Source organism: Peromyscus maniculatus, chromosome 6 (genome assembly GCF_049852395.1).
Source record: "Peromyscus maniculatus bairdii isolate BWxNUB_F1_BW_parent chromosome 6, HU_Pman_BW_mat_3.1, whole genome shotgun sequence".
Taxonomy (NCBI): Eukaryota; Metazoa; Chordata; class Mammalia; order Rodentia; family Cricetidae; genus Peromyscus; species Peromyscus maniculatus.
In genome coordinates, this window is record NC_134857.1 from 121188544 (window position 1) to 121204665 (window position 16122).

The following is a 16122-nucleotide window of genomic DNA, read 5'->3' on the forward strand; positions in this document are numbered from 1 at the left end:
TGGTGTACTTCTCCCACCCCCCATGACAGGAACCTTTATGCAGTAAACTTCAGAATAGAGATACAGAAGCATCACCTCCTGACTAAAACTACTGCTTGGGTCTAGCCTGTGGGCATCCTGTGTTGAGAAGGCTACTGAGTATATATACTGATTACATAGAAAAGAATAATTGATTAATTATGGAAATTTGAGCTGTAAGGGAAGGCAATGGTACCAAATATTTGCCATTCCTACTCTAAGAACAAGTATAGATCCTAATTGATTATGACAGTTTCCCACTGTGCCTGAAAGAGCTTCAGACCTTTGTACATAGCCATTAGAACAATGAATGACTTTCATTCAGCAAAGAATATGAGAACATTTATATTGTATGTGGTCATCAAGAATTATAGTAATGACAACTTGTCTTTTCAGCCATCTAAAACTCATTTTCCTGACTCTGGTGTTAATAGTCTATATCTATTTAAAATGTCACCAGTCTCTGGAGTTCATACATTTATTGCCTAACATTCTTTCTGAAAGTAGGTAAGAGAACATAATTTAAAATTATGAAATTCTAATTAAAATATTAAGCATTGAGTCTTTACAAAATAAACCTACCTCTCAAAATATCTTGGCCAGTTTTCTTGGCCAGTTTTTTTCTTCATCAAAAACTCAAAGCAGGATAACTATGGGGGAAATCTCCTTAAGAGGACATTCTACAAGGCAGGAAGGAGAGCACAAGAAACATTCATTTTCGGCATTTGTAACATTGAATTTGTTACATCAGTGATCTAAAAGTAGCAGCAGTAGAGGCCTGTAGAGACTTGTAGAGGCCACATAGGGCTTATCAACTATTGGGTTTAACCCTCAAAATACAGTCCCACTAACATATTTTGATAAAACTTTAGGTATTTGACCACATAGTTAGTAAGCAAAAACTCTTAAAAGAATCCACATTTCTGATTTGTATCAGCAATTAAATTTAGGCCGTGGTTCTCAGAGACTGCATTCCTTTAGGTTGCATGTAGCAGAGCTGATCAGCAAGACAAAAGAAGTGTTTTTGTTTTGGTTTTTTTCCTACTCAAATCTGTTAAAATTTAGAAGAAGAAACAAGTAGCCCATGTGAGTGGGAAACAAGTTTCAAGGGAAATAATTGCTGCCTAGATTTCTGCTCTTTGTGCTATATGCATGGTCTTTATAGACATGGAAGATTCAAGTTCTGTGTTAGACAATGGCAGTCATCAGCCAATAGAGAAAGGAGCTGTACTGATGCTGTGGAATCGACAGCAAGGACTCATTTTTAAACCAATTGGCTAGAGCCCCTATTCAAGACCATGTCTCCCTCATTACCCACAGCTTCCCATGATGCCTATGATATTTGGCACTGGGGTACATATATCATGGTAGACTAACCAATTGATAATCAATTCATGGTTCTCAGATATTAGTTTGTGCCTATAACCTGTGAGGTTGGTCAGAACCAGATTCCCAGGGGCCGATCTGAATAGGAGGTCTGTTTTTGTCAGCCATAGCTGGAAATCCTTCAATTTCACCTTGTGAAGTTCTCATCAATCATTAGTGAGTCCATAGTTGTAACAGCCTTGCCTTGCATCAGTTACATTTGAGTAATAGTGACAGTGCCAAATGTTGACATGCCATGATAAAAAATTTCTAATAACGTGGGAAAAGATGAGTTGTGGGGTTAATGTTTGCACGGGCAACTGCTATATGCTAATGTGGCACTAAGGATTTTGTAGGTGCCCCTTCAGCTTTTGTAGATCTGAAATAGCTCCTTCCTAGAATATTCACTTTTGTTCTAGCTGAAAAATCTTAGGTAAGGGTTGTGTAGTCAAATGGTGGGGTCAAGACCTGAAATCCCATGTATTCTCATCAACCCTGCTCTTAGCTCTTATGTTATTCTTCCTCCCAAATGCTTCCAGACCCACTCTACAATGACCTACAAAAGAAACCCCAAAACCTTTCTATTTGATGATCCACTGAGCATATAGTCACCTCCTTGTCATGTACTCTCATGCAAATACATGTATATATACATCTAGACATCGATAACACATAACATGATTCATGATGCATATCGATATTTTCTTTTTATTCAGTTTCACTTCTTTGGTGCTGGCTTTTAACCTGTTAATGAGAATTTTTCACCCTCCAAAGGGCCATGACAGGGTTTCAGTGTCATTCAAAGTGTAAATTTTTGTGTAATAGGACACATCTAACAAGACACCCAAGTGAATTTTAGCTTTAAGTGGACCGCCTTCAAGTACCACTCAAAACTTCTACATTTTGGCTATATAGTGCTGAATGTTCATTAACAACAGCCCTAGCCTGTAGCAGGAATCTTAAACGTTCTTATTAATAAAATCAAACCTGAGGTGAGTTATTGGGGTCCATGCTGGTAGATCAGAGAGACAGAACGAGCCACAGCTATCTCACCTCACCGGATCCTCAGCTGGTCTTGTCTCCTCAGACTGGAGGCCTCTGAATCCTCATCCAGAATGAATCTCAGCTGAACTACTGCTCAAAAGCCTGAATGCTTAACCAGCCCAAATTCTTAACCAGCCAAAAGCCTCTAGTTTCTGGTCCTCACGCCTTATATATCTTTCTACTTTCTACCACCACTCCCTGGGATTAAAGGCTGGCTTTCTGGGATTAAAGGTGTGTGTCACCATGCTTGGCTATTTCCAATGTGGCCTTGAACTCACAGAGATCCAGAGAGATTTCTATCTCTGGAATGCTAGGATTAAAGGCGTGTGCTATCACTGACTAACTAGTGGCTTGTCTGTTCTCTGACCCCAGGTAAGTTTATTAAGGTACACAATATTTTGGGGAACACAATACCACCACACTAGCCCATGGAACTCTGGTTTCAGCTGCTGCTGCTGTCCCTCTTTTTGCTACAATAGATAAGTAAAACATTCAACACGCTATCTGAAATAAGCTTACTAGGGACTTAAAAATGGAGAAGGGAGTAAGTCTTGTTCCCAAACTAACTGGATTTCCAGCTAAGGTTTCATGGAAAAAATAAAGTACATGAGATTTTCTTTTCATGATTTTAAGACTGTAATGAAATCTAAAAGCCAACAGTAAACATGGAATTCCACAAGAAAAATACAGAATATTACATACTAGAGTTTAGAGATCATTAACATGTGGTAAAACTCTATAAGAAAATGACATTTTAAAAATGCATATATGAGTCATATTCTAGAATTTTCTGTATGTAATGATTATAACTAGACATATATATTATACATATTTTGTGTTTTAAAATCTTCCAAACACTGTTAGCATTCAATATGTATTTTAATTTACACTATAGGGTGTAAATGAAAACAAAACCTAACCAATATCAATAATGTAAGATTTTCTTTATGTCTTATTCTACATAAATTAGAAATCTGAATTACAACCAGAAGAGTCTACTGAAGAATAAAGCATCAGAGAATTTGTCAGTTCACAGAACCAGTCTATCATAACACCAAAACTTTCTTTTCTAAAATTACTTTCCTCTACTAAATCTTGAAAGACTGGTCATTTTTAACAAATGCAGACTGATCTTTGAAGCTTGGAATTAAAAAGCACCCTTTGCAAAGGCGACAGTATTAGTCACCTGCTTAAATGTGATTGGGAGATCTTTTTGCTGACAACTCCTTACCTCCTTCACACATCAGCAGATCTCTCAAGTGCATGGATGCTAGTGCAACCCATCATACTTAAAGCTGAGACCTGCCCAGCCTCAACTTTCACATCAGAGTCTACATTCATCCTTTTCGTACTGTCAGGCAACAGTGCCTGAGGACCATCCTTGGGGAAGAGATACGTTGTTCTCTCTTATTAACTAAATGCATTGACATGATGAACTTTCTTGTACGTTGTTTTGAGTATAAATTTCTCATCTATTACTTTCTAGTTTTGTCAAAGTAATTCAGGGTACACTTACAATAACCAGAAATTCAATTTTCATCTGTTTTTATGTTATATATTACTCTTAAAATTTTACATAAGATTGATAATTATTCTTTTATTTTTATGACTATAATATTATTACGTCATTTCTCCTTTCCCTTTCCTCCCTCCATACACTCCCATTTACCTTTCCTTTCTCTTTCAAATCGATGTCCTCTGTTTTCATTAATTGGTGGTATGCACACACATATGTGTGCGTACATATACATTCCCTAAATACAACCTGCTCAGTCTGTGTAATGTTATTTGTATGTGTGTTTTCAGGCTGATCATTTGGTATTAAACAACCAATTTATGTGCTCTTCCCTGAGGAAGACTATTTTTCCTATTCTCAGCATTCTTTAATAATCTATAGTTTTCTCTGTGTAGTGCTGAGTTTCCTGGTCTTTCCTTGTCCCCTTTGGCATGTCTATTTTTGTTGTCCTTGTTTTGTTCATGTATAGCCAGTCATATTGATGAGACAGTGTAGCTTCTGATATTTTTGACACTGAACCTTCTGGAAGCTACCCTTCTCCTTAATTTCTTATCCATATACTCAAATGTCAAAAAGCTCAATGAAAGAACAGTAAATTTGTCTAAGATGCACCTACTCTTACAGTTTACAAATTCATTCATTCTGTTAATTTCCCTGGCACTGTGAATTATAACCAAGTGGCATCTCATTTTCATTAAAATAATATCCCTGGCTCTCTTAAACACATATTTAAAATATTCATCCATAAGTCCTAGTAGGGGAAGAATCCTACAAATCACAGACTTTTATTTTCATTTCATTAATGAGGAAAGCAAAGGCCCAAAAGTCTTCTATTTCTCAGCTAACCACCCACTGGTTGCATTATCAAAGAGCCTCAGTAATGCTTGCAGAGATCTGAGCATTGGTGTTTTCCATACTATGAATAATTTGTAACCGCACTATTGTGCAAAAGCTTCATTGACAGCCACAAAATACTACAATGACAAATGAGCCTTTGCACACATGTGTTCAAAAAATATTCCTTGATTGAGCATAAACAGTCAATTGAAATCCCTGTCATTGCAGGTCTGATTAACATATATTAATTGGATTTCAGTTAATTGATTTAGTAAGCCAATATTTATGTTCAGGAGTCAACCTGTCTCTGACTCCATGCTTACAACAACACTGAATTTTCTTTTAATTGGTAGAATCAATAAATAAATCATATAAGTAAATATGTATGTGATTTTTGATTATGTATATGTAAAATAAGTAACAAAATCAAGCTGACCTTATAGAAATAACTTGTTAATTGTTATATTGTTATATATAATCCTAAAGGCTGTCCAAAGGCAGGATTCATCTTTTTCTCCCCTGACATGAATCCCATATTATTCTGAACCATATGTTTTACATCTAATTCTTTGCTGACAAGCACACATTTTTCTATCACCCTTATGTTCACTCTGCCTGCAAGGCATCCTCTCTACCTTCTATCACATCTCTTGGAATGGTAAAGGATGTTACTCACCCTCCCTCACACAGCCACAATATAGTCTGTCTATCCTATGTTCCTTATACAAACCAAAAGAGAGGTTTGATATCAAAACTTAAAAATGTTTTCCCCGGGGTTGGAGAGATGGCTCAGTGGTAAAGAGCACTGGCTGCTCTCTCAGAGGACCCAGGTTCAATTCCCAGCACCCATATGGCAGCTCACAACTGTCTGTAATTCCAGTTCCAGGAGATCTGACACCCTCACACCAATGCACATAAAATAAAATAAAATAAAATAAAATAAAATAAAATAAAATAAAATAAAATAAAATAAAATAAAATAAAATAAATAAAAATGTTTTCCCAATAAAACAAAACTGCTTTGTGGAGTTAAATGTAATGTTATTTTAGAAATTAGATAAAATTTATTAGGAATCTAAAGCACAACCTTTATGACAATGTAATTAGATGTAGCTATCAATGGTTTAGATGCATTTTTCTCTTAAGTAAGTACCAATGTACTAGGTTTCCTATGCCAAACTTTTTTTTCAATCAAGAATCAATGACTACAGTCGTACACTCATATGGCAGAAGTTTAAATACTTTGTTAAAAGTTGTACTATATCCTAACAAAAATTACAGCATGCTGCACTCAAAACCCACTGTCCCTTAATCAGAGAAAATATAGTAGATGCTCATTATGTTCATTTCTCCGGGTCCCTAATACTTCCCAAACTAATGACTTCGCTTTACAGCTGTGCTACATCCTGCTGTTGACCTCCCCCCTCCTTAAATGTTAGTTCCTTGTGGTCTCTCTGCCACTTTCCTCTTTGGATTTCCTCCCACTTCTCCATTCACTCTCTGTCATTTTTTTTTTTTTTTTGGATGGGAAGTCCTTCTGCTTTAGTTTCTGTCCTCTTTTCTTGATGCTGTGCTCTGTCCCCTGTCAGAAGCGTTGAGTTCTAGTGTTTCAGCCTCTGCTGAAACAACCAAACCCACTAAGTGTTTCTCAGGGCAGGAGATGGTCACCCCATTAAACATTTGATATTTTCTGTCCCTATTTATTTTGTCATATCAGAGAAAGGTTGTTCTAGAATATAGCGAGTAGAGATAAGTAATGACAATAAACATACTGCTGTGTAAAGAACAGCTTCACGACAAAGTCTCCAAATGTAATAGTGCTGTGGATTCTAAACTATGGCCTTAACATACTGGACAATTCCGTTTGAGCATCCTATAAAAACACTGAGCTCAATATGTAACAAGGGAGGGTTGTCTTCTTCCCTACTTTGCTGCCCCACTCAATACTTTGGATTTTGATATAATGCAATAACATCAAATATAGCAACGATCTCACCTGCTGACACTCCCTAAATACCCAAATCTTCTGAAGCTATAATCTACATACATTGAAGAATCTCTCTCCTCTCCTGTTGTCAATTATCTACTGAGTCTATGGCCCTCTTATCCACCAGTCTACACAAGCTGGTCCCTAACTCTGACTCCTCACTACTGCTGTAATCCATCTGTCATCCTAAGAGTAATATGGCAGGTGATTCAAGCCTTTGGCCTTGGAGCCTTGGCCATTGCTTACTGGGCAAAAAGGATTCTTATTAACAAACCTCAGCTTATCTTCTAAATCTTATTTCTGTATCTGACACATTTTCACCTTAAACATCTCACAAAATCTCTACCATAGGCATGTAATTTTAAATATAAAGTGAAATTTCTTTAACTGTTTGAATATATGTGTTTTTTCTTCTTAGTTAGCCCATTTATACATGCTGATAAATTTAAGTGAAATCAAGTCAGTATGTTATTAATTTAAGGACAAATTCCAGTCATTTTTGCCTCTGCTTTATTTCAGGATAGATGGAATGTTCTCAGAGTCATTTTATGCAAATAAGACACACCATACAGATAGTGTTTCATCCTATGAAAGTTATTAGCTACTATTTTTTTCATTGGCAGCCATGTTTACCAAAACCTTCACCTCTGTGCAGATCAAAAAACAAACATCAGTTATTGTAACAAAGAGAATATTTTTATATTCCTGTGGGAGCATAAATGGGTGAGAAAGGATTAGGAGGAGTGTGTGGGATGGCAAGATATATAAAATCAAAGGCTAACAATTCCAATAGAGTACCAATTGTTTTGCTGTGAGAGTATGGATAACTTAATGAAAATATTCCTCATTTGTGAAACAGGAATATAGTTGAGATATCATTCAAGTAATGATAATCATGTGGATTCTAAATATTCACCTTAACAATGCACTCAGTTTCTTGATAATCCTATCACAAATGCCCCTCTGATAGTACTTCTCATCCTTTGGAGAGGCTTTTGTCTTATCTCAGTTCACATCCATCCATGATTTTCTTACAACCACGAATCTTGGAAGAGTTTCTTCTGTCAAGAAATCCAACAATATAGCAAACATGTAAGTGATTCTTTTTCCCTTGGTGACGTTTTCTAGATGGTACTTTCTAGAAGTAACTTACCAGGGTACATGTCTAGAGTCTGAGTTTCCACCTTGTAGTTCAGTAGGCAAAAATGGTACTTACAGATTCAAATATATTTGTCGAGGATATAGATGAAAGAACAGAGCATTAATTCTTTATTGAAACTCACTGGTTAAACTTAAGATACTGCTGTATTTTAAAGTATTGAGCTGTACATACAAAGTAAAATTCTAGAGGTTCTTAAAAAATGTCCTGAATATATTTTACTTGAAAAAAGTAGATAAAATTTATTTAACGTTTAAAGCCAAATCATTAAAACAAAATAATTATATTGCATTCAGGATGTGTTAGTTAAAGCTATCTCCTACAGTATACCTGTGATGTTTGTAAGAGGAGAGGCTGGTTTCAGACATTTTCATCATCTCTGTGTATTTTCTAAAGCTGCTGCATCTTGCTATATTGGGTCTGGCCATACAAGCACATAATTAGGTACTTGGCATGTTTGAGAAGAAATGAATACTTAATTTTCTCATTGAAAATGGCTACATGATTAGAAATTAAATTCTTTCTCGACTATTCTCAGTAGCCATTCTGTTTTCTCTTGTATTTTTAAGACATTTTCAGAAGTTATATATCTTATTTATGGATGCTCAAAGAGCCCTATTTTCCAACCTGAACAAAAGCTCACTTTTGATTTATGAGTAAAAATATCCTGGAGTTACTACAACCTTAATAATATCAATTGTAAGAGAAAAATATTTATGTACATAAGGAACTCTATCCTTAAGATTCAAGAAATAATAAAGTGCAACTAATGGATTCCAGTAATTATTAAATTAACTATAAAAGGATTTTATTGATGCTTAAAGTTAGTACAGTTAAGAGCCTTTAACTTTCATAATTTTTTGCACATAGAATAATACTTCTCAGATTATGATATAATATCAACAGATAGATAAACTATAAAGATGTCAAATATAAAACTGGGGAAGTTTGAGCACTTTCTGTAAGAATACTTTTGTTATTTAGTTTTGACATGTACTTTATCACCTGAACCTTCTAGATCTACGGAAGACATTTGAGCAGGAACCCTTGGGAAAGGAAGTATCCCTGGAACAGGAAGTCTTACTCCAGTGTCGGCCACCTGAAGGGATCCCAGTAGCTGAGGTAACAAAAATGCATTGCATTTAGCAGTTGGCACTTAGTTCTTCTAACAGAGGCCTAATCCATGGCTAATGGTGCAGTGAATTAGGGCATGGCATGATGAATGGTTGGTAATGGAGTCCTAACTGCCTGCTGCTGGCAAAACAGATTGATTAGGAACTGATTAATGACTCGGGAGTCAATTAGAATGCCCCACTGGACAAAGCCACCGGCAGCATGGTTTAATTTTATCATTCTCTTTCGAAACAATCAGAAACAGTGTTTTACTTCATCTGGCACCTAACGAAAGAGATGCTATGACTAAATGTGCCATCAGTTGTATTACTGTTCCAGATGATGTAAAAACAAAAAAGTTAGTATAAGAAAGACATGTCTGTCTTGTGAGCCTTTACTGCACATAGGTGTTTCTAAGTCTATTATGTCGTCATAGAGATCAAAAAAGCATATCCACTGTCACAAACATGATCACTTTCATCCAGCAGTATTTCTATTATTTTATGCATTGTTTTGGTTCTGCTTAAATGAAGCCTTTGGATGGCTAATGAAGTATTATGGATCTTATTTTTGCAATGACTTTTCATTAGCACCAATGTGTTGCTCTTTGAAAGGGGCTGTATTTGAGAAATTGCCTTGCATGACCCAGAGGAGAATGCATGCTCTCCTGGGGACACTCACCATAATATTGCAACATCCTGTTGAAGGAAACTAATACTATGTCTTTTATTTGTTAACAAATAGCTCCAATCTCTAAAACAATGTTCCTTTTATATGTTAACAGAAGACTACCTTATAGTGTCCAACATGATTATCTACAGGGCTCTACAAATTCAAACACACTTTCATTTGACAAGTAATATGGCTGTTTATTTGTTAAGGATCCTTGCTAGCCTCCAAGCTTCATAAAGTCATTTAGAAGATTTACTCTGTATTGCATATATGGAAAGAGACACATGCCAGTTGTCATTCAGAAGTAAATATGGATCTAGTGGACATGGATCAGCTCATTTTTCTTACAATAAACTCTTGCAAATCTAGCTCTCCAAGAAATCAAAATAATAATAATATTGAAACTTTTTGGTGGATAATTATAAATAGTTCGCTTACTGTTGGATTTCTCATAGCTTTTCAGTCTCAAATATTGGTACGAAGTAGAAATCAGCTGAGGTAGTCAGACCCACAACAGCAAAAATAAGCATGTGGTTCTTCTGAGTTAATACTGGCAACAAATTATTTGAAAATATATACAAAATAACTCCATTTTCTACCATAACATTTATATCTCTGTTCCTCAATTGCAAAACCACGTATTTTCCTTTTTACTCTGAACAAAATGATAACTATTTTCCCTTGTAATTGGCATCTCAGGACTCTTCTGTACCATATCAGAAATTACATGATTATCACTCACTATCACACAATACCATATCAACATCTTGCATCCCCCAAACACAGGCTATGATTTAGTATGACTGAAATGATGGACACTCTTTTCTGTCCAACATTTCATTTTAGTTGTGCAGTGGAGCATCTGTCTCCTTACTTGTAGTTCTAAGGCAAACTTCTTCCAAAACCCACTGTAAAGTTCTAACCATCCTAAGAGCAGCATGGACATCTGTAATCTGGCTTCTACTCTAACCACCCAGTGAGCAGCATGGGCATGCATAGCCTTGCTTCTACTCAAGGCAACTTAAAATGTCCTCAGGAGCTGGCTCTTGAAAAGTCTTACAGAAAAATCCTACTCTTTTTTTTCCAGCTCAACAAAGTAGTTCACTTTGTCAAGGAGTAAAGATTCATGACTTCAAACTAATTGGCTATGAATTTTATGTGTATCATCAGTGGGGAAGAGCCTAATTAACATTTGGCAGGCTCAAAAATCATATACCCATTTGACATTCAAAGAACTATATTTAATACATATTACTTTTTCTTTCTATTTTTTTCATCAAGAAGAGAGATCAAACATACATGCTTAAAAGCAGGCTAATAAACTCCTGTGTAGATTCTTTTTAACACCATTAAAATCACCAAGATCAGAAAGCCCATGGATGCCTTAACATGACACTTTCCAGCTGCTGTTTGCTCAAGAGCAACAGAAAACTGTAAAAATAAAGGGATGAAAGATAGCTTGGGAGATAAAAGATTATTTGATCATTTTAGTTTCAATAAAAATGCATTTGGTATTTTGTTTTCATTTATTTGTTTAAGGATTTTGAAAGTACAAAAGTGACATAAAATAAGATGTTGATCTTAATATAAAACCAGCAGGTAAAATTCATGTGTTTTATGATCATTAGATCAGCTGTGAGGAGGTCAGCCTAGATAGATGTGTGCTTTGCTGCTGTCCAAAGCAACTGCTTCCGAGAGAAAATCAGACAGTGAACACAGGGCTGTCAAGTCAGTTGATCTTTGTTTTGCATGCATGTGGCTGGCTACATGAAGGAAGATAAGTTCTTGCAGATTATCAGGAAATAGTAATTTCCTTTTAGCTATCTAAACCAGCCATCTTTAAAAAAAGAATCTGTGTTATGATTACACTGCATTTGTGCATATAATGTCGTAGGCATTGTTCACATGATGACAATGGGTTTCTCCCATTTGGGTGTCCTGTAGTGTCCTCTAAGGAGCAGCAGCTGATTCCCTTATAAATTCCAGGTTTAAATCCAAGCGTGATCATGTTTTACCCTCTGACTTTAGGCAAGATATTTAAATCCTTTGTACCCAGCTTTTTCAGTCATATAAGGAAGATGATATTATTTATGCACTCTGTATTTGTGGTATTTAATAACTTAGTGCATGAAAACTACTTAAACCTATCTAAAGCCATAAAAGACTATCAACCATTATTTAAATTATTATATTATGTTATTAATTCCAAGAAGACTGAACTCAATATCATAGTCACTGGACTTTGCTCACCCTAAGCATTCTGGGATACATGGAGGAGGAACTTCTGGTGAAGAGTCACCAAGGTACTTCCTATATTCTGTGGCCATTGGTTTGCTTGGAGACCATTAGTGCTACAGATAAATGTAGCATTTTAAATTTAAAACAAAACTTTGCCTTCTGATAATGCTAATCAAATCACCTGCTATATTACTCTGTTATTATTGGACCAAATGCCTGACAAGCAGCAACTTTAGGGAAGGGGGTTTGTTTTAAGTTCATAGTTTGAGGGGATACAGTCAAAAACAATGGGGAAGGCGTTTCAACAGAAGCAGGAGACATTTGCTCACATTGCAGCTACAGTCAGAAAAAAAGGGACAAGAAGTAGGGTGGGCATTTCAAACCCCAATGCCCATCTACCCCAGTATAACAAACCCCAATGGCCACCCCGCCCCCCAGTAACCCACTTCCTCCATTAAGCATCCACCTCCAAAAAGTACAACATTCCAAAACAGAACTGTTAGCTGGGGACCAAGCTCTCAAACACATGAGCCCATGGGGAACATTTCACTTCAAAGCATAGAACTGGCGAACGTCATGAAGTCCTGCTCTCCTCACTCCACTCCAGTCATTAGTTCCTGTCACCCCTCTGCTCCTCCTGCTGCCAAGAGTCCAACAGCCAGTGGATTTTATCCCAAGGAAGAAATTGAGGCAGAGGTTACTGTTCATAGATCTCTTTTTTTTTTTTCAGAGCCCAAGGGGCAAAAATAGTAAGTCTCGAGTAAAGAAAGGACCAGCCAACACTTATTTATAGTTAATCCCCTCAGGGGGACAGTGACTTTGAATGCCTTTTAGGACTAGTAGGTTTAGTAAAATGTTTAAATCCCAGGAACAAAAGACTAGGGTTTCAGAACTCTAGACCTTAATATTTCTTCCTCTAACCTCCTTTCTACATTCTTTCTTTCAATATTCTTCTGTTTGACTAGGGAAGGTTTAAAAATATTTAATGACTACACAGCTTCCTAAGCAAAGGCACAGAGTCCTAAGAACCTTGTGTTGTATTGGACACAATGTCATCTGTGGCTAATTCATAGTCGAGGGATGCCAAGGAGCCAGTCAGAATAAAGGAATGAGGGACACTCAGTTATTTGGCAACATATTCAGAGCTGATTTAGCAATTAACACCTGGTGTGAGTAAATGTGTGGCTGGATAAATGGCAGCTCCTATATTCTATGATTTTATAACTATGTGGAAATTCATCTATTTACTCTTCTGTCTGACTATACTGTGAGGAGATAAAGAACACAAATTTGGATTCTTATTTTATCTCTAATGACAGCAAATTACAGGTCATAATAGATTCTCAAGGTAAATTAAATCTAATTTTTAAAAAAGGGCATGTTGGATACAATGAAGAGGCTACCCTTTAGGAAAAAGAAATTACTGGAAGAATGATGTCTGTCTCCTATTAAGATACAATCCCATTTATAGAGGCTGGAGTGATGGCTCAAAGGATAAGAATGTTCTGGCTGTTCTTCCAGAGGTCATGAGTTCAATTCCCAGCAACCACGTTGTGACTCACAACTATCCATAGGGAGATCTGGTGCCCTCTTCTGGCCTGCAGGGATACATGCAGACAGAACACTGTATATACATAATAAATAAATAAATTTTAAAAAATAAGATATGATCTCATTTAGAGAACCCTTTGTGAGATGATAAGGGTTCTTTAGTCTAAATGCTCAGAGCAGGACTAGGAATAAAAGGATATTTGGAAGAATCTTCTGCCCAAAGATCGCAGGAGATACTCATAATAGTCTCACTAAAATAAAAAATTAGATAATTGGAAAGAAAGAAAAACTAATCCCGGGAATACTGTTGGGTAATATTGCATGATATTTCATAACCCATTTTCTAGGATCAATCCAGAAATGACTCTTTCCTTTTCTGATGGCATTTGACTCCATTTCAATGATAAGACAAGTCTCTCTACTTTCTCCCTGAAGGAGCAAAAAAATTAATATGCTATAGAGTGGGTGCTGGGCTGTTCCCAAGGCATATTAGCAACTCTCTATGAAATTAATCCCTCTCTGCTCATTTAAGCCCATGCCTAGAAAATGTTACTATCACACAGGAAGCCTGAGACACTTTATCTCATCAGATTACTCCTTTCGGGGATCACTGGATCAAACCATCAATGGATACAGGGTTTTTGGCATGATAGAAAGAACAAAACAAAAATTTTCACTAAAACCTGTGATTTGTTTCACCTTTAACAAGGGGATAATTGCTTCCCTAATTATAATTGAGCTATTTCTCATAGGACTTTAATTGGAGGAACAGGGCACAGTGTTCAACTTATTGACCCAGTTGTACTTTAAAATTGCCTTCTTATTTATCAACATTTGCATCTCTAATTAGTGAGTGGGAAAATATGGGGTGAAGTGTGAAAGAATAGATTATTTTGCTGAGTTTAGTCATGATAAATAGGAAACAGGTTTTTTTAAGTAGATACTGACAAGACCAAAAACTACTGGCAGCTAGAGGGGCTCCCAAATGTGCACCATCAGGTTGCCTGCCGTCGAATTGCTTATTAATCCAGCCATTGGACAGTACCTCACGAGCCATGCCACCCCTCAGAATTGGTGGAGATGAATTCCCTGCCAGGAGCATTGTCTACCAAGCTGGGCATCATGTTCTTTGCAGGGAAGAGAGGCTCAGAGAGAAATAAAGAGCTTGGTCCTCACTTGAGAAGGAACCTTGCTTCACTGCCTATACCTGTTGGAATTTTTTCCTCTTTTGTGTATAACAGCTTGGAGAATTAGAAAAAAGATTTCAAAATCTTGTGTTTTCACACTGGTCATTTTAAGCTTTGCATTGTTCCTTGAATATTTTCTACTGTTACACCTTTATGGTACTTTTCTCCTAATCTGTCTCTAATATAGACATATATTAGGCTGAGCATAGACTGAGCTCAACACAAAGCCATGTATCTATGTAAATTTAAGTTAATGACAAAATTAACATTCAAGACATCAATTTACATAACAAATGTAAGCTATAAAAGACATTGTCTTACCAGCTACAGATTCCAGGTTCAATTTCCCAACATGCCTACTGATTCCTTAAAGGTTATAGATGCCAAATGCATACTCTGTGTTTTATCATCAATCCATTTATTCAAGAAACATTTCTTATAGTTTCACTGTGCACCCAGTATTCATATGATTGCTCTGAAGAGGGAAAACAAAAAAAGGCAGAAAGAAGTCATTTTCAGGTACCCGCAGTTAAAAGGAATCAGTCAAGGTCAGTTACATGAGAGAGGAAAACAAAACACAAAGTCATATGAGGTGCTCTTTGGGGGTTGAGAGGATTCAAGGAAAGTCTCTCTGAAGAGACAAATTTGCACTAAGATCTGGGCAACATGAAGGAGCCAGTCTTGAAAAGAACTGGGTCAGAAAGCTCCAGGCAGCAGAGGTAGTGGCACAAATCCCCTCAGGAGCTGATGTTTTCAAAAGAAGGAAGCTCTCCTCTGAGAGCCAATGACAGGAAGACATTCAGTGTCAGGGAAAGAAGAGTTCAGGGACTATGGACATGACAAGCCACTCAGGAGCGTCTTTAAATGTGTGAAAAGCCATCAGAGATTTTAAACTAGGAATTTTCCCACCGTGATATGTGGCTTTCAAAGATCACTCTTACTATATCCTAGAAAAGAGATTATCAGAGTATAACAATAGGGTCAAGAATACTACTTAGGGCCCTTGCTTGGCTCTCATCAATGCCCAAACAAAAGAAAATAGTTGCCTATCCTAAGCTAAAAGTAGAAAGTAAGAGGAAAAGTGGGAAAACACAAGACATACATATTTTTCTGAATATGCCATTTAAATATGATTTTCCAAAATGAAGAAATTGTGTAAATGATTTGTTCTGTCTTGAGAAAGTGAAATCTTCTGTGTCCACCTTCAGCAGACCTACTAGCATGAGCTCCTTGTAGATGGATGACAAGCAACAAGTGGTCGATGGAGTCTCTTTTTACATCTATTACCATCACCATCGGTGCTTCAGCAATGAGCCAGCCCCGAAGGGACTCATGATAACAGAGCAGAGGGACCTTTATTTTCAAGACATTTATTTATTGAAAGTGAAAAGTCATCTTGTGGTGGTATTGTATTCCCCAAAATATTGTGTACTCT

The 16122-nt window shown here is 36.6% G+C and overlaps 1 protein-coding gene across 4 annotated transcripts in view; it reads left to right on the forward strand.

Annotated features, from left to right (window-relative positions):
* Positions 1-16122, forward strand: part of Unc5c (unc-5 netrin receptor C) — a 359603-nt gene that overhangs the window by 252910 nt on the left and 90571 nt on the right. For all 4 annotated transcript variants that reach the window (XM_006986136.4, XM_006986137.4, XM_076575063.1 and 1 more), the window contains exon 4: positions 8945-9048. In XM_006986136.4, coding sequence (XP_006986198.1) covers positions 8945-9048 — 104 coding nt within the window. The remainder of the gene's footprint in view (positions 1-8944; positions 9049-16122) is intronic.